The 26,548-nt window shown below is 32.7% G+C and overlaps 2 protein-coding genes across 2 annotated transcripts; both read left to right on the top strand.

Annotated features, from left to right (window-relative positions):
- The first annotated feature begins 2,082 nt into the window (after nt 1–2,082).
- LOC130935841 (uncharacterized) lies at nt 2,083–11,774 on the top strand. The gene is made up of 23 exons (XM_057865747.1): nt 2,083–2,452; nt 2,709–2,922; nt 3,037–3,118; nt 3,772–4,054; nt 4,623–4,725; nt 4,864–5,000; nt 5,564–5,725; nt 5,818–6,014; nt 6,099–6,242; nt 6,316–6,404; nt 6,621–6,765; nt 7,103–7,149; nt 7,698–7,753; nt 8,344–8,507; nt 8,986–9,173; nt 9,453–9,513; nt 9,604–9,676; nt 10,029–10,130; nt 10,249–10,345; nt 10,429–10,545; nt 10,645–10,871; nt 10,947–11,087; nt 11,375–11,774. Exons 1-23 carry the CDS (start codon nt 2,162–2,164, stop codon nt 11,555–11,557), a joined length of 3,303 nt encoding a protein of 1,100 aa, XP_057721730.1. The 5' UTR covers nt 2,083–2,161; the 3' UTR covers nt 11,558–11,774.
- A 12,437-nt stretch (nt 11,775–24,211) lies between these two features.
- LOC130932647 (proliferating cell nuclear antigen) lies at nt 24,212–26,146 on the top strand. Its single transcript, XM_057862021.1, has 4 exons — nt 24,212–24,647; nt 25,023–25,175; nt 25,286–25,383; nt 25,506–26,146. The coding sequence occupies exons 1-4, from the start codon at nt 24,329–24,331 to the stop codon at nt 25,734–25,736; spliced, it is 801 nt and encodes a 266-aa protein (XP_057718004.1). The 5' UTR covers nt 24,212–24,328; the 3' UTR covers nt 25,737–26,146.
- Nucleotides 26,147–26,548: the final 402 nt, after the last annotated feature.

A 26,548-nucleotide genomic window follows, 5' to 3' on the forward strand; every position in this document is an offset into this window, starting at 1 on the left:
ATCACACCTCCTAAATCCTCAGAAAATGTTGTTGTTTGGGATGGAATTAGGCGTTTAGTGTCTATCTAGTGCAAAGCATATTAATGATTTTTCAGAGGATTTTCCCTCTTAGACATTATGAGATTAGGATGCTATGATTTTTCTTTTTATTTTATATTTATGGCTTAGGGAGGATATCTTTTCCTCGACTCCTGTATACTGTTTCTTCTATAAACTAGTTTCTTCTATAAACTAATGAAATTCTCTCTTTTGTTATCAATAAATAAACAATCATATTTTCAGGATGAACCGCAATAGTAAGGCTTCACGGAGCCCAGTATCTAGCTTCTTTATGAGCTTTCTCTTCAATAAATCATACACACAAACACACTACTTTGTACAAATAAAGAAAATAGAACGAGAGGATGGAAAGTTGATCTGACAGCAAGTCCATGTAACTTGAATAAAAGTTTTTATGTAAACTTCTTTGATAAGTGGTGTATCAGAACTACTCTTGATTTACGTAAAAAACAAGTCAAAGAAGAAAAAAAGCAGTCAAACCTAATTTAAATATTCAATTCCTAGTTACTTTTAGTCTAATTAAGAATTTAAAATACGCTAATTATCTAACACTATTGAACAAAAACCAGTATAATACAGTTAGTTTTACATAAGATCCATCAATCAGATAATCACATAAAACACAATTATAAATGCCAGTAAATAAAATACTAAATAGGTAGAACTACATGACTAATTATTACCAAGCCTAGCTGGTTTTATTCGTGATCATTAGCTGAAAAGTCAAACATACATGTAATAGGAAAATATAAAAACTAAGTATGACAAAGTGAAAATTAAGTCATCATTGTAACAAACTATTTTAACACATATTAGACTAACAAGACATGGTTTTCTTAAAGAGGATAATTCCATTGAGATACTGAAGAGCTCCAAAAGTGAAGAGGAGTTCCTTGAGAGCTCGCCTGTTAGTTTTAATTTTCTCAACATTGATATTGGATAGACATTTGTCAATTGTTCCAGTTGATTTATCACCAGCAAGAATACACTTACTGGGAGGTGCCAAATTATGCAGCATTGTTAAGAAAAAATTAAACATATGATATAGTTTTGTTATATTTGATGCAAAGTTCTGATTCAATCAAAAACAAAGGGAAGAAAATTTGCGATTCTTATTCAAATCGTGTTGTTTTGGTTAAATCAAAGGGACAAGTATTTTTTATCTTTCAGAAAAAATTTTTCAAGTCAAGTCAAATTTAAAATCTTCACACAATCAGACACCAATTAATAATCACAAATTTGCAAAGAAAAATTTATTGTGCTTGTTGCCAATTGCAATGTTTAGTTAATGCAATGCATTTTTTTTCCATCCTTAAAATAAACACTGCAGTGCGCAGACAGCAGAAAAATCTCTAAATACACAAAAATTGCTATAGAAAAAATAATAACATAAAATAAAGTAAAATGAAACCTGAATAGTTAGCAGGGACAGAGAGAAGCACAACAATATAGAGGAATCAAAAAGTGTGGTGTAGCGGCAATAGAAGGAGTGGTGGTAGTGCTGAGTGCAGAAAGCAACAGCAACGGTGGCAGCTACAGAAGAGATGTGATAAGAACATGAATGTTAGTGAAAAAGTTCTGGTAGAGACATCTCTTTCATCTCTAAAATTTTGAATGAAATGAAACCTAAGTAGTTTGTAGGGAGAGAGACGAAACACAACAACGCAGAAAGACCGAAAAATGTAATGTGGCGGAAATAAAAAGAATAGTGACAGTGTTAAATGTAGACAGTAACAACAACGGTGGTAACTACAAAAATGTGTCAAAATACGAAGATTAAGAAAAAAATTTTAAGAAAGACACCTCTAGAATTATAATTGAAAGGAAAAGAAAAAGGTATAAAAAACAAAATCAAAGACAAATTTTTAATTATTAATTTTTTCAAAAATAAAAAACGAAATTCAGTTGGTAAATATTTTTATGTGGGTTAATAGTGCTCCCACATAAAATGGAGAGTAAGGACATGGCCTACTGTTTAAAAGACAACATAAGTAGCATTTATGGGTGAGGGGCAAACGGTAATTTCGCTTTTAGTAAGTTCCAACCTTCTGAAGATTGAAGAAGAAGAAGAAGAAGAAGAATCCCCTTTCGAGTTTCGACGATGGAAGAAGAAGAGCAACCCGTGCTATGGCAATCGGAGTCCCAACACGAATCAATTGTTTCCGTAACCCTAGCACGATCCATCACCACCGTCCTCGATTCTCGCGCCAAGAACCTCAACCATGCTATCTCTGGTTTCTCCTCACACTCGCGCAACCCTCCGTCAATCTCCCCTCACTCACTGCACCACTCTCTTCACTTCATTCACAAGTACGCCGCAGACGCCGCCGACGCCGCACACCACCGTCACCGCTATTCACTTCACCAACTCCTCCTCCCCGTCATCCACCATGTATTGTTCCCCATTCACTCCCTCTGCCAATGTTTTCCTTTTCCCCCAATTTACTAATTATTCATTTTGCTTATTAGTTGTATAAACTTCTGTTGTTACAAATTCTTAATCAGAATTCAAAACTAGATAACTATTCAAGTTTCAATTACCTGAAGTAACGAAAATTTGTTAGTATATTTATCAATCTGTTCATTTTGCTATTGGAGTGTCTTATAACGGTGTTTATAATGTTGTTTTTGTTGTTGGATTTCTTTAGTCATTGAAGTGGAAGGATTCCAGGCATGGTGGGCAGGCTATGATTTTGTTGAGCTGGCTCTTCCAGGATGAGCTTATCTTCGAGCCCATTGCGGAAGCACTTGCAGGCATTGTTGCCATGAAGAAGGACGATCGGTACTTGTTGCTTGGTTGGTGTGTGCTCGTTCGTGGCCTCATTGAGTATGAGAATTCTGTTCACCAATCTATGTTGGGTGGTGAGTTTCATTTCAAGTTGTACATTGGTGGTCTTTGTTTACAAACTATTGGTCATATACTTGTGGGGTTGGAATGGTCCTTAGTTTGAGGATTAATTGAGTTGTATGCTGCAGGAATAAGGGGTAGGTATGGTGATCTAGTGAAGATACTCTCCACCTGCCTAAAGGATTTGGTAGGCATTGCGAGTAAAGGAAGGTATGTTTTATGTGACACATGGATCTCTGCTCTTCTGCACTTTATAGAGTTATTGTAAATTGAAGTTATTGTTATTTAGTGGTTGAATTTGTTCACATGAAAATGCATTGTATACATTAATCAATCGTCAGAGTCAGAGCAGAAAATAAGAGGAGTGTATATGCTGTTGGTTAACTTTCCAGTTTCCACTTGGGCTATACAATTAATTTTACTTGCATCACAAATATGAGCATTTATCAAAATTTACCTTGTGCACGTTGCAACTTTAAGAAGGAAAAAATACAAGTGCCGATAGTAATGCATGTTAGCCTCTGATAATTTCTTTGGCTGCTTGGTTGTGGAGTTATCTGTATTGTATTCTAGAAAATGTGGCCTCATACTTTCGGGAAATAACATTCTGTTCCCTAGAAGCATTTTACTGATTATTGATGTGGTATATGTGTAATGATAATTTCAAGTGGGCAAAGTGGTCATCTTGTAAAATCTGCTGCTCATGTTTACTTTTGTAACATGGCATTGGTTTGTCCTTCCAATGTTGTCAACTTTTCATCTCTTCCCCTTGGGCCTTTTTTGGGTTTAGCATATTCCTCTTTTCATTAATTCTCTAAGTAGTTAATCCATAGTTGTTCGTTATCTGATAACTGGCTCATCAGCACTTTGCAGGATGGTTTTGAGTTGCCATCTCGCCTTGGAGTATCCGCTGGTGATTGTGTTTTAGCCGTCTCTGGAGCTTTAACAAAACTGGCTGAGGTTCAAGGTAAGAAGTCAAAATTAAATGCAAGGGGAAAAGATTGGGCAACTACTTCTGTTCATTCTCCATCTGTTGATGAGGTTAAACTGGATGCAAAATCGTTGTTAATGACAAAGACTGAAGGGGAATATACTCTGTGGCATCATTTAGATGAGCTTATCTGTTTGGTGCAAAAACTACTTGCTGTAAGTTACAGACGCTTAATTCTTATATGAATTGTTAATGTTTCAGAACATGTGCAATATATTAACGTTGAGCAATTAAGATGTTCAATTTGGGAATTTATTTGAATAAGTTAACATTAGAAACTGATATAATTATTTAACTATGCTATTCATGGACAAAACTTTTGGGAAACCGGGGTGAAAATATTTTCTATCGTAATTTGGGAACAAAGACCTGTTCTGATTCTGTGTTTCTGATTATTGATAAGTCCTTCAATTGTGCACTCTCATCGTATTGTATGTTAAATAAATGGAATGAAAAACAGCAGTTATTGAGCTATCTTCCATGTTACATTGCCACGAAATATTGCTTTCGGGTTATTCAATTTCTCCCAAGATTATTATATTCTTGAAATGGAAACTGAAACGATTGCATAGGTGCGAGCAAATGCTTCAACTGTTTCTTATCAAAATTAACAAAAAACATTTATATTTTATAAGTTAGCATATATTGCACAGTCCAGCAGTAACTTTTAGCTTTATGCTACTGAACTCATTTAGTTGTTTGATCTTCAATCATTCATTTCAGTGGAGCAAAAGAAGCCGTTTTTTACATGCCAAAGGTTTGGAGCAAGTTCTTAAATGGCTGAAAGAGATAAAAGACCACTATGGTTCTTTTCAAGACGAGGCAGGTTCTGGATCACAATGCATTTTTCTATATTTACTTTATATTATTCACTCACACAGTAATATATAACTTTTTTTTTCTATGCTTTTGGTAAAAAAAAAAAAAATTTACCCTTTGTATTCAATGTTGATGCTGAATACAGACTCCAATGCTCTCAAGACTGGGGATTTAGTACTCTCTTCTTGCTGGAAGCATTACAGCATGTTATTGCACTTGGAAGATCATAAGTTTTCAAAGCATTACAAGGAACTGCTGGACCAGTACCTGTCTGGAATTCAGGTTATATTCAGTAGAGATTATTTTTCTTGATTCTTACAAAATAATTTGAGCAAATAATCTTTGTAAAATTTATGTCAAATAGTAAGATGATGATGTTTGATGTTTTGCCAAGCGAGATAAAGTAATTCTGAACTCCTAACTATTTAACTAATTTATCTTGTTCAAAGAGAATATATGTTTTACTTCACATCACATTATCAAAATGTTTAAGCTTTGTTGAGTAGTGAGCATATAGATAATGTGCCTTTGGTATGTGATTTATTTTCCAAAGCTTCAGGGCTAAAATATATTTTTCCATGATTGACTAGATCAAGATGATGGGTGAATATTTTATTGTATGTTAGCTGATGTTCTTGAAGGTTTTTTTATTCTCAGTTGTGGTGCACCTCTACACTTCAATTAGGACAATGAAACTCCAACTTATCTATGGTCTATTAAGACTTACATAAACATATCTTGGATACCTTTGGAACTTAGGTGACATGACAACTTGAGTGTTTACTGTTTACTGTAGTGCTGTATGATTGTGTATGATAGAAGGCTGACATTCTTGAAAATTACAGTACTATATGGACAACCATGCTGATGTTAAGGATGGTGGGCTGGAGACCAGAAAATTCTTTTTGAATTGTTTATGCCTCCTGCTGGGACGTCTAGACAGCAAGAGATTTGAAAGCACAGTGATGGAATTTGGGATGAATATTTCTCGCATTCTGGTGCCCCAGGCAAGTTCTCTTTCCCAAGTCTAGTTGAAAATTTTTTTTTTTCCCCATTCATGATGTAATTCATTTGTTACATTCCCCTCTTCTTTTTGTAGCTTACTTGCACTGACGAAGATGTGATAGTTGGGGTTGTTTCAATATTCAAGGCTATCATTTTGAATCCAAATCACTTACAGGAAGCTGCAGAGAGTGTGCAGGCTAATATTGTGATGCCTTTTTTGCTCCACCTTCTTGACGAGCGTGATGGTACAGCCAGAGCTGTTGTGATGCTGATAGCAGAATACTGCTCAATGTGAGTCAGTTTATTCCTTCTCATACGATACTTAGCTACATCACTTGAATATTTCATGTTAATTTATGAATGATGATCCACCAGGAGCAAAGATAATAAGTGCCTTACAGAAGTTCTAAAGCGTCTTGGTTCTGGGAACATTTCACAGAGAAGAAATGCCCTGGATGTTATATCAGAAGTCATTCATATATCATCAGAGACACAAAAATCATTTCCTTATTTGTCTTGGTATGGTTGCTCATATGGTTGTACTATTACTCTTAGTTTTTTGTATATTTATTTGTTGATATTACTACTTCAGGCAAGACATAGCCCACAAATTGCTAGAACGGCTTGGGGATGCAGAAGTTTTTATTAGAGAACAGGCATCTAAATTACTCCCAGTGATAGGTTAGCACTGTAATTTATAGTTTTCAATGTATATATTTGTGTTTTAGATGTCAATTGAAAACTATTATTGGGTCTTTTTTTAGTGGCTAATACTTTTAGGATTATTGTTTCTTAAGTTATTCTTGGTTGGAGGGTAAAAGTGGGGTAGATTTTGAGAATCATTTTATTATAACTTTATGGTGGTACTAATCCATTGCTGAATATGTATTCATGCAGACCCTTCATTGTACTTTGCTGCATTGGTTGACCTTTTTTATTCCCAAAATGAGAATGAATCATCTGCTCGTGAGGCTATCATTGGTGTCCTCAAACATCACAACCAGAAAGTAGAAATGATATTCTTGCTGCTTGACCATCTTAGGTATATTTTCTTCTCTAGCATTCTGCATCCCATGGGCCTCCCAAAGTTGCAGGTTATTAGAAGCTTAGAAATCAGAGAGATATTTGTGATCTGAATTCTGAAATCTGAATCATGATTAAAGAGTGAGTGTTTATAAGTAGAGTTGGGTGGTCTGCTCAGCAGGCTACAGAGGGATAACATTTAGGGCTAGACAGTATAAGTAGTTCCTGTGACAGATGGTATCTAACTGCAGCCTAATTGGCGCAGTGAGGAGAGATCCTTTACTCATGGTTTCTGTTCTTAATTTTTGTTCTTGATTATGTCTTTGCTTCACTAAAAGTTTGCCTTATCCTTTCAGCAAAGTCAACCAAAGCCCTGATCATCAAGAGTACACTGGAGATAAAGGTAGTAAAATTTTTCCTCCAACACTTTTGACAATACAATTTGCCATTCTATGGATGAACTTTTTTCTTGGCTTCGTTGAACTAACGTTTTGGTCCTTCATAGACTCATTTATATCAATTTGGTCCTTCGAATATTTTATATCGAATTAAGCTTTTAAAGATTTGAAATTATATATCAACATGGTCTGTTGTCAAGTTATGTATGATATAACAAGGACAACTTTTTTATGCCATTTTCAATCATTGGAGGGCTCATTTGTTGTCAAAAAATTTGAATGGGTTTTTGCGTCATGTATGTCACAACCTGTTTAAGTTTCTATTATTGTTGGGAATTTTTTGTTTTGTTTTGGGGGATTGGGGGTAAATTCTTTTTGTTGCTGGTTGATCCCAACCTGAGTATATATCATTTTGATGTGTTTCAATAATTTCTTTATTTTTTCCCCTTGTTTAGAAATTTTTGTTATGATTTTGATAAGAGTTACAGTCTGAGTTTATATTCTTCTTGTTACTGCATTCATTTTGTTCACGTGTCCCATTCATTGATTTCAGGATCAAAGTTGGACACTGACCGAGTACTCAAACTGGTTCCAGAGTGGTCTAAAAGTGTAAGTTTCTATAATTTGATAAATATACCATCATATACAGGCCACTACAACAACAACAACAACAAAGCCTTGTCCCACTAAGTGGGGTATATACAGGCCACTAAAATTATGTTAAAACTGGTATTTATTGAATGAAAATGCAGAAATTACAATAGAATAGAAAAATGATAGCAGAGGAATTTCGAGAGTCCTCTTCTCTCCTAGCCTAGGCCTTTCCAAGTCTTTTCCTGCCCCAATACCTATTCGGTTCCTCCTTTTATTGCCTCACCCTCTCTCTAATCGAAATCTTCATAATCATGCAATTTCCCTGATTCTCCTCTGATTGATTCAATCAGTTATTGCCTCCTAAAATCATGCAGTCCCTGATTCTCCTCTAACTGATTCAATCAGTTATTGCTTCCTAAAATAAATCAATTATTTAAATCAGTTATTCCTCCCTTTCCTTTATTATTTCGTCTAGAATAATGATAAGGTAAAGGGATCATTATCTTCCCTTTTTTAGATGCCTGCACTGCTGACTCAGCATTTTCCTCAGGGTATGTAACAAATTACTAAAAGTTTTCTGGTCTGATAGTTCCAATGTATAACAGGTTCAAGACTGGAGCTTCTTAATTGGACCACTGGTTGGCAAGATGTTTGAAAATCCATCAAATGCAACCATTGTGAAACTCTTGAGTTATATAAGTGAAGACCTGGCAAATGTTGCTGATCTAGTCTTGCATCATGTTATGTTGCATGTTAGAAAACAGAAGGAGTGAGTATATCTATATCTATAATATCTATCTTTCTATCTAGGCAAAGTATTTATGCATGATATTCTTCCTTACTCTAAAGAACTTTCTTATGTGCCATATTTTTTCCTGTTTGGATAACCTTCTACTTGTTGATAACTACTCATTTATGTGGTTGTTTCTCCCATCCATGACATGTAATACATATTTATAAGAGCATAATATCTGCACTATTGCTTATATGGTCGGAATTTTTGCGTGTGCTTCAATTTTTATATGCTGGTAGTGCAATGGTTCATGAGAGGTTAAATGATTAATGCTGATCAAATTTTATTTTTCAAGTGGCTACTCTTTCTGAATTCAAATAGGATATTAATCTCAATGCATTTTAGACGTAAACATTTAATTTTCATGTGGAACATACCTATGCTATTGTCTCTGTTGGACTTAGTCGGATGGTGGTAGTTTTCTTGCCTTGAAAATTTTTCATTTCTATAACAGGATTGATGAAAGTTTCTTATCAAGATGGGAGTGTAGAACGTATTCCAATGAGGAGTTTGAGGAAATGCAACGATCTCTGTTTGAGCATTTGTGCCCACTGCTCATAATTAAGATGCTTCCTATTAAGACTTTCAATGACCTCAATTCATCAATTATGTATGGACAACTCAATCACAATATAAAGCAAGGTAGATGTTTGTGCTGTCTTAAATTTTCTCCGAAATTTGGGCTACGTTGGAAAAGTTGTCAAGTTTTAATCACCCCATCACCCCCCCCCCCCCAAAAAACCAACCAAAAAAAAGTGACAAAAAGGGGAAAAAGACATAATGTCATCCATTCTGAAATCTGAACATAGATTCAATTGATTACACTATCAATCAAAGTGTAGAGGATTTCTTTTGTTTATATGTCATAGTTTTCTTGCTAAATCATTACAACATGTATATCTTTATTTTGTTGTTTGGCAGATTCAGGCTGCATGGCCGCTGAGGCTGGTTATGACTGTGTTGCTGCGCTCCTTCTAAACAGGTCAGTCTTTGTGCAATGAGCATATTATTGTCTCCCTCGGCTAATAATACAGGTGCCTGATGTAAATTTCATGCTATTCCTTTGCTTCAGGGCATTTGGTGATTTTGAATTTGAAGATGTGCGGAAACTTTCGGCGGAGCTAAGTGGGCGCATTCATCCACAAGTAAGGAAAAATGACATTGCTAATTATGGATTCAAATTCTGGGAAGATATCATCATCATCATCAAGCATAGGATCTAATATCATATCTGAATTGACATTAGACTTGGGTTTAAAACAACCCAAAAATGATTGCCCAGAATGACTGGTCATATGCCTAGTTGTATAAGGATTGGCAAGCTGTTTTAAAATGTATTTTTGCAATATTCTTAGCTGATGTGAGACTTAATAATGTATAAATGCCCGTATTACACCTTATAACAGATTTCATACATGTCATCATTCTAAACCATAAAATCTTATCGAGGCAGTTTTTGGGACTACTTTAACCTTTCTTTGTCATCTGATTCTGTAGGTTTTATACCCAGTTCTTTGCTCCAAACTAGAGGATGCTGTTGAAAATAAGAATTTAACAAAGATAAAGGCCTGCTTATTTTCAATATGCACATCTCTTGTGGTAATTATTTATTTTATTCAGTCAATGATTTTATTTTCTGCTTAAATAATCATTTTCAGTTTCTGGCATTATTTGTGTTCCAAGTTAGATTGAACATGTGACTTCGTTGGATTTATAGGTCAGAGGCTTGGAGTCTCTTTCTCATCCTTCAATAGATGCAATTAGAAGGATGGTTGAAAAGGTGCTGTTATGGCCTTGTCTAAATACTGATTCAGGTCTGAAACTATCTCACTTCGTGTTTTTCTTTCAGCTTTATATTTATTGAAACTAATTTCTATTACATAACTCTTTTTCCCAGTTTCAAAAGCACAACATGGATGCATTGATTGTCTTGCACTGATGATATGTGCTGAAGTACAAGCTAAGAGATCAACCAGAGACTCTATGCCAAACAGAATTAGGGTTGGCAAAAAAGGTAGCGTTAATGTGTATGTTATCCCAAATGTAAGCATAGAACTGTTACTGGGAAGTTGAATTTGGCTTCATCTATAATGTGTCGAGTCTTTTGCTGCAGGGAGTTCTGTTATAACCTATGTTATGAATCAATTCCTCGATGAAAATATGGAAGCTGCTTCAACTCCTGAGTTAGGATGTGGAAACCCCAGGTTTATAGCTCCCGTTCCTCTGTCCTTTCGTCTGTGCATGGGCAATGTTCTTATCAGTGCTTGCCAGAAGATATCAGAACATTGCAAGGAGTATTTTGCGGCACAAGTTCTGCCTTTCGTCCTTCATTCTCTTGAGGTACCCACTAATTTTTTGGTCTTAAATCTTTTTCATTAGTCTTGCTGAGTTACGAAACTAGTGTTCTCTCTGCAGTTTGAAACAAAGTCTGAGATTAGAGCAGCATGCATTCAGGTCCTATTTTCTTCTGTCTATCATCTAAGATCTGCAGTTCTTCCTTATGCGTCTGACCTCCTCAAAGTCTCACTACAATCCCTGAGAAAGGAATCAGAGAAGGTATCTTCAGTTGCTCTAATAGTCTAATACTATATATATGATTATTGTGAATGTTTAAATATGAGGCGTTGCCGTATCTATGCAAGATTTTTCTATCTTTTATCTGAGTGTGTTTATGTGTGATTCTGTTTAGAGCCTATCCAATTAAGGATGGCTTCGTGAAGAATCAAAACAAAAATATAGGTGTTCCATGTTTTTCTGGTGTACGTAGCTATTTATTTGTCTGAAGTGTGTGTCAAAAGTTAATATAATCATCACAATGTTGGTGTAATGTTAATGTTCAACAGGAAAGGGTGGCAGGTGCAAAGCTATTAGCGTCTCTTATGGCCAGCGAAGATTTGATTTTGGAAAGCATTTCAAGTGGACTATTAGAAGCAAGATTTGTTCTCTTGTCAATTTCTTCATCAGATCCTTCACCTCAGTTACAACAGTTGTGCAGCCAGTTGCTATCATGCATTATTTCTCCATGAGTTGTGACAAAGTGTTCAATGTAACATAAGCTCATTTTTGTATGTGAATATGAAAACTTTTAAATCAGGTTTCATAGGCTTACTTTAATAGTTATCAGGAGTAGATATAACCATGATTCCCTTGTAAAAATATATGTAGAATAGATGTCGAGGGTTAATGTAAAAATTCAGGGATTTACATATCCTATGATGCATCATATTTTATTGTTCTGGATGATTTTAATCTTATGTTCATTAATGACAAATTAGCTTGGAAAGTATTTTTGGGAACTTGTTATCCAATAGATTAGCCAATCTAGTCTATGATGACAAGAGAACAAATATTTATCTTTTGAAAGATTAATATGCTTTCTTCTTTATAAACCCCCCTTTTTTTTTTCTCAAAAGAATCTTTGAAAAAGAAAACAATTTTATGTTTGAAAATTATATTTGGAATGAATTTTTCTTCCTTTTCCAAATTACAGCTCCATTAGCTTTTGCTTTTTTTTTTTCTCGGACAATACTTTCTATACTTTTATAATAATAAATCCTAATATAAAAGAGTAGACAAAAGGACTTTTTAGACAACCTAACATTCATTTTCGAAGACCACAATATTTCAAGAAAAATAAATTTGTTAAACCAAGTCTTAGATGATCAATTTATTTTATTGTATGACCAAGGAGTTAAGTGAGAGAGATAGAGTATTGATATTTTCAAAATAATGGATACACAAAATTAAGAAAAATAATAAATAAAGCTTGAATCATTTTTTTTATAAGGTGTAACCCTCACTTAGAATGAAACCAAACCAAATTCAATCATTCAATATATAATATGAGCAGAGGTATGAAATTAAAGTAGTTTTCCCCCATCCATCCCCCGTAATATAGAGTCTTAGTGTTCTGATCAGCACAAGACAAAGGAAGAGAAGAGTGAGAAGCATGCTTCAAGTTGTGTTTGCTGTAGCATTCTCAGCTGTGCCCTTAACCTTGTATATTCCACCAATAAGGAGCTTCAACCTCTTTGTCAACACTATTCAACACTTTCTCAGAGATTGCACCCTTTTCTCTCTTCATCTTTATCCACGCATCACTCTTGCTCTCTCTCGCATCTTCGCCAACATCTTCCATCTTACCTGGTAGATCATACTCATTCATCCATCTTTATCTATATTTTTCTTGTAGCTTTACCTTTTCTGGGTTGTGTTGTAACAATTCTGGAAAATTATAGTTTTCTTTTTTTTTTTGGAACTTTTGAGATGGGATGAAACTTTTTTCAAATAAGAAAGTGGATTAAACTTTTATTGGATTATTTTCCAAGCACCATTCCAATTGTAAATAGTGGATGAATGTTAGTTGATTGATCCTCGATCCCTCTTTCAACAGAGTGGGCACATATCTTAGGAACATCATACGTACACACTTTTTATACCTTTAAATTTGATTATTCATTTGTCATCTCTACTTTGCAAATGAATGAAGAAGATTTAATTACATTAGAGTACTCATAAATAAGAACTGATCAAACACCCACACACACACGTGTTTATTCCGCTTATTGCAGCGTTGTGATGGAAGAAAAATGGTACCAGAAATATCTAAATCAAAGTCAACCTTATCAAATAATAAATAGGAGAAAACTAGCATGATCTACTTTATTATTGTTGATGTCATTTTCTAAAATAGCGTTACTCAACTAAATAAATAAATAAATACGTCTAATGACTATTGGATTGCACACTTGTGGACGTGGCAGCATGTCCTCTTTACCAAAGTATTAAAACAAAAAAGAAATGGCTATGAAAGTGACCAAAATACCAAATGAATGAGACTTTTTTATTTATATAAATATAAAAATATTTTAATTCTTTAAATACGCACAATACAAAAATATTATCAGACCAACTCATATGATGTTCCTCCGAAATAGATTTTGTTATCATTCAGATGCAGCATCTGCGAAATAGAGCCAGGCATGTTAGAATTATTTTTGATGCATCATCTGCGAAATAGAAGAGCATCATTTCTACTTTGTTTCCCTGCAAAATGAAAGAGTGTCACTTCTGCTTCATCACTCACGAAATGGGTGAAGCACGAAAAAGTAGAGCAAGAGCATGAGCAAGGGATAGAGTAGAAATAGAAAAAAAAAATAAAGAAGAAAAAATAAAGTAAAAAAGATTTTTTTTCAATGACAACAATTATGCTAGATACAACAGATATTGTGAACAATATTAATAATGGACTAGATCTCACGCCATTAAACATGAATAAATTTAAATAATTTAAAATTTAAATTTTAAAATTAAAATTAACTTTATTCATCTATTATTTACGTTATTAAAAAAAACGACGTTTTTTTATATTTTTTTTATGACAAATATGTATATTGTGAATTTTAGCATAAAAAAGAAGAAGATGTATGTTGAAGAAAAGACATGACGAACAAAATGGATATTAGAGGATGAAGAAGGAAAAGAAAAAAGAAATTAGAACAACACATAAATATTGGGTTGTCATATGTTAAATTATAGTGAAAAGTTGTCAAATAATAATCAATTATCAACAATTTTATATAAAATTAACTGTAAGTGAACTTTTCACCTAAATTATATTAGACCTAATTTAATATATTTTTTTAAAATACTATAACAATGAATAATAATGTATATTTAATGAAATTTAATTTACAATTTATAATTTAAAATTTCAGTCTTGACTTGTTATTCAAAATACTAATTTAAAAATTTATTAATATATTTTTGTTATTAGTATTTTTTTAATTTTTAAATTCTACATAACTAATTAAATACTTTATTGTGCCTTATGATGCACAGAGCCGCTGACACAAATGCAGACACAACACGACACAGCCATCGACACAAATGCAGACACAACACGACACAGGACACGTTGACACACGAATTTAAAATTCTTATAAAACACAGGACACAATATATATATAATATAGAGTATTTTTAGATAAATTATGATAATATTTTAATATTTTTTTATTATATAAAGTATTAATTTTTTATTTTAATAATTAATAATATATATTATTTCTAAATTCATTTTAAAAATACATGTTAAAAATAAGATTAGATAGTTAACATATGATAATATTTTACTGTATCTAAATATGATTTAAAATTTTTTTAATTTTTTAATAAGATACAATTGGATACTTAAATACAAGAGATAAATCAGACACACACGACAAATTAGATAAGTGTGGATATTTTATAGATTGTATATATATATATATATATATATATATATATATATATATATAAAAGGAAAGAGATACATCTTAAAAAGAGAAAGAAAGAACAAAACCGCACTAGAGGAAGTAAAAGGACTTAAAGGAGAATGAAAAAGAAATAAGCACAATATATAATAGGAAGATGTTCACGTATACCATTGTACGAAGTTGGAAAATTTTTGTTCCAATTGTCCAGACCATGCAAATTTAATTTAAATAATGTTAAGGGTCATGATTCAGTGAGATTGATTTATTGTGGACCGCAGCTGATAGAGCTCAAGCATGGGCATGCAACTGTGTTACCCGTTTGCGTGAAATTGAAGGTAACCCTTGTGTCCTGCTCGGCTAGAATGTAGTTTTGTGGTGCACTATGTGAAAGTCATGTTGAAAGCTTAGCATAGCCGACATCATGTTGGGCTATTTAAGCAAAATTTTGTCTAATTATCTAATATATGCAAATGGCTTGTTATGAAGTATTTGCGTTCTTGTCGTAATGCAATGTGTTTGGTTTTGTAAATTAAAATAAATAATTCATTTTAAATTTTAACATTAATAATTTATTTTTAAATAATATATTTTCAATTCTTTATAAATATATAATAATATCATTTTTTGATAACATAAATATTAATTAATTTACAAAAAATATATTTTAAGATAAATAAAATGGATATTAATTTATTGAATATAAAAATGATATTTAGTTATTTATAAATTATATAATATTCTCTAAAATCTAAAATTTTAATTAAACTCATAAACTATACATCCTAATTTCTCATTAATAAAAATTTATAAATACAAGTATAAAAACAATATTAAAGATAAATTAGTAATATTATTTTGTTAACTAAAACAACGAATACGTATCATTATTTTCTATTCTACTTCTTCACAAAAACCACATTTGTCAGTCAAGTGGATATTTTACCTCTCTTATGAATCCGACTTCCAATAATGCTTGCACTTATTATTTCACGATCTATATTCTTTTTTTCCCAAGTTTTCGACGCTTTTGCTGGATAGGTCAGGAGCTTGGGTACACAGTGAGCTTATTAGACACCAGGTCTATAATGTCGGAGGTTTTCAGACAAAGATGTCGAAGTTTTTTCTTAGAAGGTCAATGAACTTCTTTTTTAGTCCTTCTTCCAGGTTGCATTTGCCCCTATATTTGTTGTTTTCTCGAGCTGATCTCCAATCTGAACTTCTTCCACATTTTCTCCACATTGGGATCACAATTTTTTCGAACTCGAACATCTCCAAATTCGATGGTGTTGACTTCCTTTTCTGCCAGGCTACCTTTTAAATTAAGACTTTCGTTGTAACACTTGCGTGCTAATTTTTAATCTCCTTTTATAGTGGCAATTCCTTCTACAGTGAAAAACTTCAGGCATATATGGGATGTAGAAACGACTACTATACAAGTTAGTTCAAGGTTGTCAACCTATTAAGCCATTGTATACCGAAATAACGTCAACAATGATGTAATCAATGCTTAATATTTTTGACTTTGCATCCTTTCTGAAAGTAGTATATAAGGAGATAAACCTAAGAGATCGAATTGGCGTATTTCCCAGCACAAAGAGGTTATCTGAGTATGCCTTTGGATCTTTTTCTTCTAACCCGAACTTATTAAAAGTAGGTTTAAACAATATATCTGCCAAGCTTCCTTGATCCACTAGTGTTCTATGGAAGTTTGCATTGGCAATGATCATTGTTATAACCACCGGGTCGTCATGGCCAGACGTTACCCCTTAATGATCTTCTTTAGTGAACGAGATGGTTGGTAAGTCGGGAGATCTGCTATCTTCTCCGACTTGGTACACCTCTTTAAGATGCCTTTTTCGTGATGATTTTGATATCCCTCCTCCAACAAATCCCCAGCCATTAATCATATGTATGTGTTGTTCGGGAGTTTGAGGTGGACGTTCTTGTCGTCCTCCTTGTTACCACGATACAAAGAGTTTAGGAAAGAAACGAAGAATTATTTAAAAAAGTATTATTTTTATTCATTTTTTCTCATCTGTGATTACAAGGTTCTTACCAATATATAGACTAAGAGTACGCTTGTTATGGAATAATATCCTAATAAATTACATTGATTTTTTTCTAATCCTCTTTGATATTTTTCTGATTTTGTTCTCTAATTATGATATTTTAATACTCCCCCTCAAGGTAAGTAGTGGGATCACCAATACTCAACTTGATTAAAACATTAGCAAGGGATGGTCTTGAAACTGCTTTAGTAAGAATATCAGCCAACTGATTTTCTGATCTCACAAATGGAAGCTTAATAATGTCATTCTTAATTTTTTCTTTGATAAAGTGTCGATCCACCTCAACATGTTTTGTTCGATCATGTTGTACGGGATTCTCTGAAATGCTTATTGCAGTTTTATTGTCACATTTCAACTGGCTTGGCAATTGTGGTAAAAATCCAATCTCAATCATCAATTTTCTTATCCACAATACTCCAGTTATACCTTTAACGATCCCTCAAAATTCTGCCTCTGCGCTTGAAAGAGCTACAACTTTCTGCTTCTTGCTTTTCCAAGTTACTAGGTTGCCTCCAACAAGTGTAAAGTAACCAGCTGTTGATCTTCTATCATTTGGGTTGCCGGCCCAATCTGCGTCAGTGTATGCCTCAACCTTCAAATGGCCATTCCTTTTGAAAATGATTCCACTTTCTGGAGCTCCCTTCAAATATCAAACTATCCTCATGGCAGCTTTCATATGATCTTCTTGTGGCTTATGCATAAACTGACTTACTATTCCCACAGTATAAGCTATCTCAGGCCGAGTATGTGATAAGTAAATTAGTTTTCCAACCCGTCGCTGGTACCTTTCCTTATCTGCTAAGGTGGCACCTTCTACTATCTTCAACTTGTGATTAACTTGCATAGGCGTATCTATTGGTTTGCAATCCACCATTCCTGTTTCTGCCAGAAGGTCCAAAATGTATTTTCTTTGGGAGATAAAGATTTCTTTGCTGGATCGTAGAACCTCTATTCCTAAAAAATATTTTAGACTTCCCAAATCCTTCATTTCGAAGTCTGTAAATAGGTTCCTTCTCAATTTTTCAATTTCTGCAGCATCACTTCCCGTTATGATCATATCATCCACATAGATTATTAGGCAATTGATTAAATCTCCCTGTTTTTTCAAAAAAAGGGTATGATCAGAGTTACTTTGCTTGTACCCATACCTTTTCATGGAATCTGTAAATCTTCCAAACCAGGCACGTGGAGATTGTTTAAGTCCATAAAGACCCTTCTTTAATTGGCAAACTTCATTTTTTCTAAATCCTGTTGAGAAACCTGGAGGAGTTTCCATGTACACTTCTTCTTTCAACTCTCCATGCAAGAAAGTATTCTTGACATCAAATTGATGGAGTGGCCAATCTTCATTTGCTGCTATTGAAAACAACACCCTGATAGTATTAATCTTTGCAACCGGTGAAAAAATTTCAGTGTAGTCGATACCATAGGTTTGTGTATAACCTTTGGCCACCAACCTTGTCTTGTACCGTTCAATAGTGCCATCTGCCTTGTGTTTAATGGTGAAAATCTATTTGCACCCGACTGACTTTTTTCTGTCGGTAGGAGACACTTCTCCCAAGTTCCATTTTTCTCTAGAGCTTCCATTTCTGTATTCATGGCTTTTCGTCATTCAACTTTCTCATTGGCTTCTCAGATAATTCTTGGAATGTCTTCTGTTAAGAGTCTGGTGAAAAAAGCCTTTGCAACATCAGCTATTTCTTCTCTAGCCACTCTTATCGGGTATCTTGAGTTATGGGGAACATGTTCTGGTGAGTACCCTTTCAGGAGGCATCCCTCTGTTTCTTCTTGGAGGAAGAATAAAAGCATTGGGCTTTGGTTCTTCATATTCCAGTGCTATATCGTTATTGTTAGTGGCCTCATTAAAAATAGGGAGTAAATTATCAGATTGACAATTACTTACCTCTTGTCTGATATTCTCAAAAGGACTCTCACTGGTTGTATGTACCGAGTTATTTTCTACATTGAGTGAAGTATGCTCGGTGGCTCCATCTACTTGCTCTGTTTGAACAGTTTCTGGGCAACAAAGGTTATTTATCCAACTTAGTGGTTCATTATGAATGCCATGTTGGTAGCTGAAGTAAATTTCGGATTCCAAAAAATCACAATCCATGGTCACATGAATACGACGAGTGATTGAATTGTAGCACATATATCCCTTTTGGTGTGTAGCATGCCCAACGAAAACACATTTTTTTTTGCACAAAGATCAAGTTTGGTTCTATTGGCTTTAGGAATATGGACAAAGACGGAACATCCAAATACTCGAGGTGGTAAGGTTAGAATAGGCAGGATTGCTGTTTGAGTAGCCAAAACTTATAAGGGTGTTTTGTGGTGGAGAACTTGGGTAGGTAGGCGATTTAGTAAGTAGGCAGAGGTTGCTATAGCTTCAGGCCAAAAAAAATTTGGAACTTGTGCATCAAAAAGCATAGCTCGGGTCATCTCAGGTAACTTACGAGTTTGCCGCTCAGCCACACTGTTTTGTTGGGGTGTATTTGGGCAGAAAATTTGATGGATAAGACCATTTTTCATAAAAAAATTGTGCATTGACTGGTTTATAAATTTCCCACCATTATCTAAGTGAAGTACTTGGATTTTCTTGTTGAATTGAGTTTGAATTATTTGGTAGAAAGCAAAAAACTTGTCAGGTACTTCAGATTTGTGTTTTAAAAAATATACCCAAGTCATGCAAGAGAAATCATCCACAAATAATACAAAATGTTGAAAATTATTATGGGAAATAAGAGCTAGACCCCACACATCAGAGTGTATTAGAGAAAAACTGGAATTGACTCTAGTGTTGGTTGGAGGAAAAGAAACTCTGTGATTTTTTGCACGAATACAAGTTTCATATTTGGGGGTTCAGTACTACTTGTAAAAAGACTAGGAAATAGTAACTTGAGGTACCCAAATGAAGGATGTTTGAGACAACTGTGCCATAACCAAAGTTGCCTAGTAACCATTCCGTGAGCAAGCATGGCATGGACCCTGGTGTGCTACTTCATCAACGTAGTAAAGGTCTTCTCGCTCAGTACCACGCCTAATGATCTCCTTCGTAAGAATGTCCTGTAAAAGACAAAAGGTGGAGTACATGAGTACCACACAATTTAGTTCCTTTGTTACTTGGTTAACCGATAATAATTTTGATGATAGTGCAGGGACATAGAAGCAATTTTTTAATTTCAATTTTTCTGAAAAAGTAATGGAGCTTCCGCCTTTAACATCAATTAATTTTTCACTAGCTGTTTCAATGGACTTTTGAGGGAATAGTCAAGCTGTTAAAATCATGAAGGTCATGAGTTATAGTATCGGTAGCCCCACATTCGAAAATCCATTCATTTATCTTTTTAATTGGATTCTAATTTTGGGTCTCCCCTTTATACTAAGCAGCCAAGGAGTTCAGTAGTCCTTGCCCTTATTACCGTCGCTGCTACCTTACCAGCGTGACTTGTTTTCTCTCTTCTGGCCTCGCCACCGCTACTGGTGACTTCTGGGATGCTCACAGCGACAGCTCCTTTACTCTGATTTCTTGATGACTTGGGATTGTTTTTCCACCAATTTGGGTAACCCACAATCTTAAAGCAGTTTTTTTTGGTGTGTTTCTTCTTTCTTCTTCCACCAATTACTTTTTCCATCAGAGTTGCCCATTTAGTTTGAAACCTGTGATGATCGCATGCCAAAACTATCGCGTGGCATATTTGTAATTTGTAATGTGAATTCGTCTCTTCATTTTTTTTTCTTTTTCTTTAATCGTCCAATCTATCTATCAAGTACCTATTTAGTCGATATTCTCTAGCCAACTTTTCAATGACATTCTTTAAATCATAGCAATCGTTAGTAGAATATCTGTAGAGTTTGTGATATTCACAATTTTTTGTCTAATTTCTTACTTTTTTGTGTTTAATTGGATGAGAAGGTGAAAACTTCTTGGTATAACATATCTCTTTGCCCTTTTGTCCAAGTGTGTTTGTTGGGTTTAGGTATGTTTTTGGTAATTATGGAAAAAAGTTTTTTTGAGTAATGATAGAATGAATTGGAATGAGTTCATAATGAAATGAAATGAGTGTAGTTGAATACTTGTGTTAACTTTTTTATTGTACATTATGAATGTAATATTTAAATGGGTAAAGTTAAAATATTTTAAGATATTTAAAATTTAAATTAAATGAATAAATGAATGAGATATTGAATTATTAAGTATTATAAAACACATTGAAAATTAATTTTCCCTTATCACATTAATAAATCATTAAAATGATTAGGTAACATAGAAGTAGTTTATATTAATTTAGTTTCAAAAATGATATAAATAAAAATTTGAAGAAATGAAGATTTGAATAAAACAAAAATAATTTGAGACCAAGCACATTCTTAAATGATATGGAAGTTATGTTTAAAGTAAAAAATGAGATTCAAAATTTGAAACCCTTTTTATTAGAAAAAACCAGTTAGTTATACATTAAAAATTTGAAATTGAAAAGAATAACTTTGATAAAAAGGTCAGTTAGCAAAATATTTAAAATTAAATATTTTACATGTTAATTTTATTTGCAAAGAAAACATAATAAAAAACCGAAGATAATTTAGTGGCTGCTAATGTTTTTATATTGATTTTCTTTTGCGTTGCTAATTTAATAATTTTTTGGTAATATTTTACATATTGAAATATTTTTAACGAATAATATACTTAAGAAGTATAATGTATTTAAGATTTGTGTTTGATAAATTAAAAAATGTATATGCTTGTATTTTTAAAAATTATAGGTGTTTTTGAAAGTACTTAAAAAAATTTTAAAAATTAATTTATACTTATCAAAATTAATAAATCTAATATAAATTTGTCTATTAAATAATATTTAAATTTAATTTTTATATTAATATTTATTATAATATTTTTAAAATTTAAAAATCATTTCACCAAATATATTTATTATTATTTGTATTTATTAAAATTATTTTTAATTTAATTTATTAAATATAAATATTATAACTTTTAAATATGATTAAAATAAAGTTAATCTTTCACCACAAAAAAACGAAATGAAGTTAATCTAGTCGAATTTGCAAAGTAAGTAGTAGCATTAGCATTTTCAATAATCATGTAAGCAGTAGTAGCATTGGACTTTAAAAAAATTCTAATGGCCCAATATCTTTAAAGTTGCCATTTGCTTTACATCAATAAGCTTGTAGCTGATTACTTGCTTTTAAAGCTATCCTTTCTTGACATTTTTTCTCTTTAAATAAGGTAAATTTAGTAATTTTCTATTGAATAAAGAATAAATTTTTACTGAATAATTTTTTCGTACACATGAATTTTATGTTCCATTTTCTGTCAGAGTACATGTGATAATTTTCCTATATAATATATTGGGTTATCATATATTAAATTATAGGTTTAATTATTATGCTAGTCTCTATAGTTTTATGAAATTTTTAATTAGATCTCTATATTTTTTTAATTGAATTTCTGTACTAATTTTTTTTTCAATTAAGTTTTTCTTAGTAATAATTGGCTTAATTTTATAGGGACCCAACTAAAAAAAAGAATTAGTATAAAGACCTAAATAAAAAAAAAGTGTAGGAATCCAATTAAAAAAAATTGGTGCAAAGACTCAATTAAAAGGAAAAAAAGTATAAGGACCTAATTGAAAATTTTGCAAAACTATAGCGACCAACAAAGTAATTAAACCTAAATTATATCGTGTTTCATCCAATATTTTTTTTAAAACTACAAAAGAATTAATAATGCATATTTAATAATTTTTTAAATTTATAATTTAACATTAAATTTTAATTTATTAATTTTTTTTGTTACTGGTATTTTTTAATTTTCTAAATTTTAACTCTTTAAATAAAGGCACAATTAAATAAAATATTTAGTTAGTTATGTAGAAGATATTATTCTATATTTATTAATCGAAGAATTTGAATTTTAAAATTTAAAAAATACTAATAACAAAAAGATATTAATAAATTTTTAAATTAATATGCATGTATTATTATTCTTGTTATAATGTTAAAAAGAATATATATCATCAAATCCAATATAATTTAATATATGCCAACTTAATATATTATGTGTTGTCTTAATTATTTTTTCTTCGTTTTTTAATGCTATTTTATTCCTCCTCTAACAAAAATAAGAGTTAAATTCAATTTTAATTTTTTTCTTTTATTATTTTACGATTTTTTACAAAATAAAAAAAACAATTAATTCAAATAATTTAAATTTATTATAAAATTAAATAAAATTAAAATAATAAATTTTAACTAATATTTTTTGTTTATGAAATACTTTTGTAAGAATATCTATAAAGATGGTGGAGAGACCGAAAATGAAAATAATGCAGGCGTTAAAATTGGAAGGGCACTCTAGTGTAAAGATTGAAGTGGTATAGAGAGAGAATTTAAATTCCTTTTATAGATATTTTTTATTATTTTATTATTATTTAAAATGTGGATCCTACCTTTATCCATCTCTCTCATCCTATTAAAAGAAAAATCTGTAAACTTACATCTTTACCATATAATTCACCAAATTGGAATAGGGAGGAATTTAGAATTGGGGTTTTAGTGTGTAACTTTAATTCTGATCAAGATATGTTTAGCTGATATTAGGGGTTCAAATTCAAACCGATTCAAATTAAACCGTTCATTTAATCTAATTCAAATTGAAAACTGATTAAAACCGCATTAATTCGAATTTGATTGGATTTTATTTTTTACAAATCGTTGGATCGGATCGAATTTCGGATATACTTTTCATAACCGATCCAATCCAAACCGCACAATGTACTATAATATTATTATTTTATTATTATATTTATAATTATATTTATAACATGTGCAATTTATTATACATTTTTATATTATTCAGTATTATTATTATTTAATAAATTCTTTATGTTCAAAATGTTATTTATTTATTTATTTTAACTAACCTATAATTTTATTTATATTGTTATGTTATCATTAACTTTTTAAAGATATTGTTGAGACTTGTTATGTTATTGTTGATTATTTAAAATTTGATGTTAAGACTTGTTATATGTATTTAATTTTTTTAATTTATAAAACCGCAAATTCAATCCAATCCAAACTGCTTGAAATTGGATCGGATCGAATGAGTTTTTGATTTAAATTAAAACTGATCCAAATCGCATCGCGAACACCCTAGCTGATATACAACTGTGTGCGTCACATCATATACCCAAATTACCCTCCACTGGGGTTAGGAAGAAGAGTTCCCTCCACGCGTTGCCCAAAATAGTGATGGCGGGAACTTAAATTTATTTCATTAAAATCAGATCCCGCCCATCCCTTCACAGAACCTTCCGCTATATAAACCCCTTTCCCTCCCTCTCTCTCATTCCCTCGTTCGTTCTATTTATCCCACCAATTTTCCCTAGAAACTCAAAACCCTAACCCTACCAAGACAAAGCAAGAAAACCTCCAAACCCCCATTTTCAAGATGCTGGAACTCCGTTTAGTGCAAGGTTCTCTGCTGAAGAAGGTTCTAGAAGCAATCAGGGAGCTCGTGAACGATGCGAACTTCGATTGCTCCGCGACTGGGTTCTCACTCCAGGCCATGGACTCGAGCCACGTTGCTCTCGTGGCGCTCCTACTGCGGTCCGAAGGGTTCGAGCACTACCGGTGCGACCGTAACATCTCGATGGGGATGAATCTCAACAACATGGCCAAGATGTTACGGTGCGCCGGAAATGATGACATCATCACCGTCAAGGGCGATGACGGCAGCGACACCGTCACTTTCATGTTCGAGAGCCCAAGTACTATTCATTTGCCCAAGAAATCTTGATTTCAATTTCTCATTTTAATTTTGTTTGATTATTTCTAGGGTTTTAGAGGATAAGAGGCATGATTTTGATTCTGTAGTTGATATGAGTTCAGTTGTTAATAATTGTACAAAATTTAGTGTTTGGTGTTTGGATTTCTAGGATTGTAAAAATTCATATGCAGAAATTCGGCTTTAGTGTTTAATTTTAATCAAGATAGTGTTCAACTGTGTATTGTTCATGTGTTGGAGTCTGTTTCTTGTAGTGCAGCTGTTATGTTCCATTTTGGTTCAAGATCTGAATTATGAAGTTTTGGATATTGAAAAGATTTGTAATCTGACTATTCTCTTTTTTGTTTATGTCTTGAAGCACAAGATAAAATTTCTGATTTTGAGATGAAGTTGATGGATATCGACAGTGAGCACCTTGGAATTCCTGAGGCAGAGTACCATGCCATTGTTAGAATGCCGTCTGCTGAGTTTGCTAGGATTTGCAAAGATCTTAGCAGCATTGGTGACACTGGTAATTTGCTTTGCTCTGAATTTTCAGGGATTTTATGGTGCTATCTGTTTTCATTTGGAAGTTAATAGTCTAGCTGATACAATTCATTCATTTTGTGATGAATGTTGTAGTTGTCATTTCTGTTACTAAGGAAGGTGTAAAGTTTTCCACAAAGGGTGATATTGGAACTGCAAACATAGTCTGCAGGCAGAACTCTTCTGTGGACAAGGTAGTGGAGATTTATTGATTTTTTGTAATCATAACTTTACTGTTGTGTACAATTTAGTTCTCTTATAATTTGAAAATACATACTGATTTATGGTTTTACATGGTATTTGTTTGATATTGCAGCCTGAAGAAGCCACTACTGTAGAGATGAATGAGCCTGTATCCTTGACATTTGCATTGCGGTACATGAACTCTTTCACAAAGGCAACTCCATTGTCTAACCAAGTTACCATCAGTCTTTCAAATGAGCTTCCAGTTGTGGTTGAATACAAGATTGCTGAGATGGGTTATGTCCGCTTCTATTTGGCTCCCAAGATAGAAGAGGAAGAAGAGGAGACAAAACCTGAAGTTTAGGTGTTGGATTGACTCTATTGGGTCTTTAATTCGGTTGTAGTATGCCTTGATACATCTTGTTGAAGATATTTTTACCCTTGTTGAAGATATTCTTACAAGCATCTTCAATTTGATCAAGAATAGCCTTCCTCTCGTTACCATTGGCATTCTCTAAGCTAATCACTGGGAAGTTCTCCATCTCTCTCTTTCTCTTTTGTATCACTGTGTGTTTCGTTAATTAATATGTTTTGAGTATACAGAATGGGAAAGGAGAGTGCTATTTATAGGAATTATTCTAGGTAGTTAAATTAGTTTTATGGTGATGATATGCCTAAATTTTCATAAACTGCATGCATGCTTGCTTTTCAATTAGGCTTGTTGAGACTTTTAATGGTTATATCAAATATCATATGCTAAGTTGCGTCGTTGAATTTTCTGATGCTCCCTCAAAGCATCAAGTTGCAATAGTATTAATGCATTATTATTCCCCCTAAGCTAGTTGGAGTTTTATCACGTGTTTTATTGGAAAGTAGTTGCCACAAGCTAGTTAGTTATAAAATTCAATTCAACAAGGATCTATTTTTACCGTTCAATTGTAAAATTTTATTAGATATTAGTCCCCCTAAATCCCTTTTCTGTTACTTAGAACAATGATCAACAAATGGATGTGTATGTTTCATGCTGCTGTTGTTTTGATTAGAAGTTTATGAATTGTCACAATTGTATGTTTCATGCTGCTTTTGTTTTGATTAGAAGTTTATGAATTGGCACAAGCAAGAAACTTAAAATCAACACGATAAACAATATTCTCGACTACATTGTCTTTCTGGTGA

Source organism: Arachis stenosperma, chromosome 6, assembly GCF_014773155.1.
Source record: "Arachis stenosperma cultivar V10309 chromosome 6, arast.V10309.gnm1.PFL2, whole genome shotgun sequence".
NCBI classification, from domain to species: Eukaryota; Viridiplantae; Streptophyta; class Magnoliopsida; order Fabales; family Fabaceae; genus Arachis; species Arachis stenosperma.

Bases quoted from the DNA above. Each gene is read 5' to 3' on its own strand.
- LOC130935841 (XM_057865747.1), top strand. From the start codon at position 2,162: ATGGAAGAAGAAGAGCAACCCGTGCTATGGCAATCGGAGTCCCAACAC. The intron at 7,754-8,343 runs GTAAGTTTCTAT...AATGTATAACAG, and splicing joins TTCCAGAGTGGTCTAAAAGT to GTTCAAGACTGGAGCTTCTT. The intron at 10,872-10,946 runs GTACCCACTAAT...TTCTCTCTGCAG, and splicing joins TCGTCCTTCATTCTCTTGAG to TTTGAAACAAAGTCTGAGAT.
- LOC130932647 (XM_057862021.1), top strand. From the start codon at position 24,329: ATGCTGGAACTCCGTTTAGTGCAAGGTTCTCTGCTGAAGAAGGTTCTA. The intron at 24,648-25,022 runs GTACTATTCATT...TATGTCTTGAAG, and splicing joins TTTCATGTTCGAGAGCCCAA to CACAAGATAAAATTTCTGAT. The intron at 25,176-25,285 runs GTAATTTGCTTT...TGAATGTTGTAG, and splicing joins TAGCAGCATTGGTGACACTG to TTGTCATTTCTGTTACTAAG.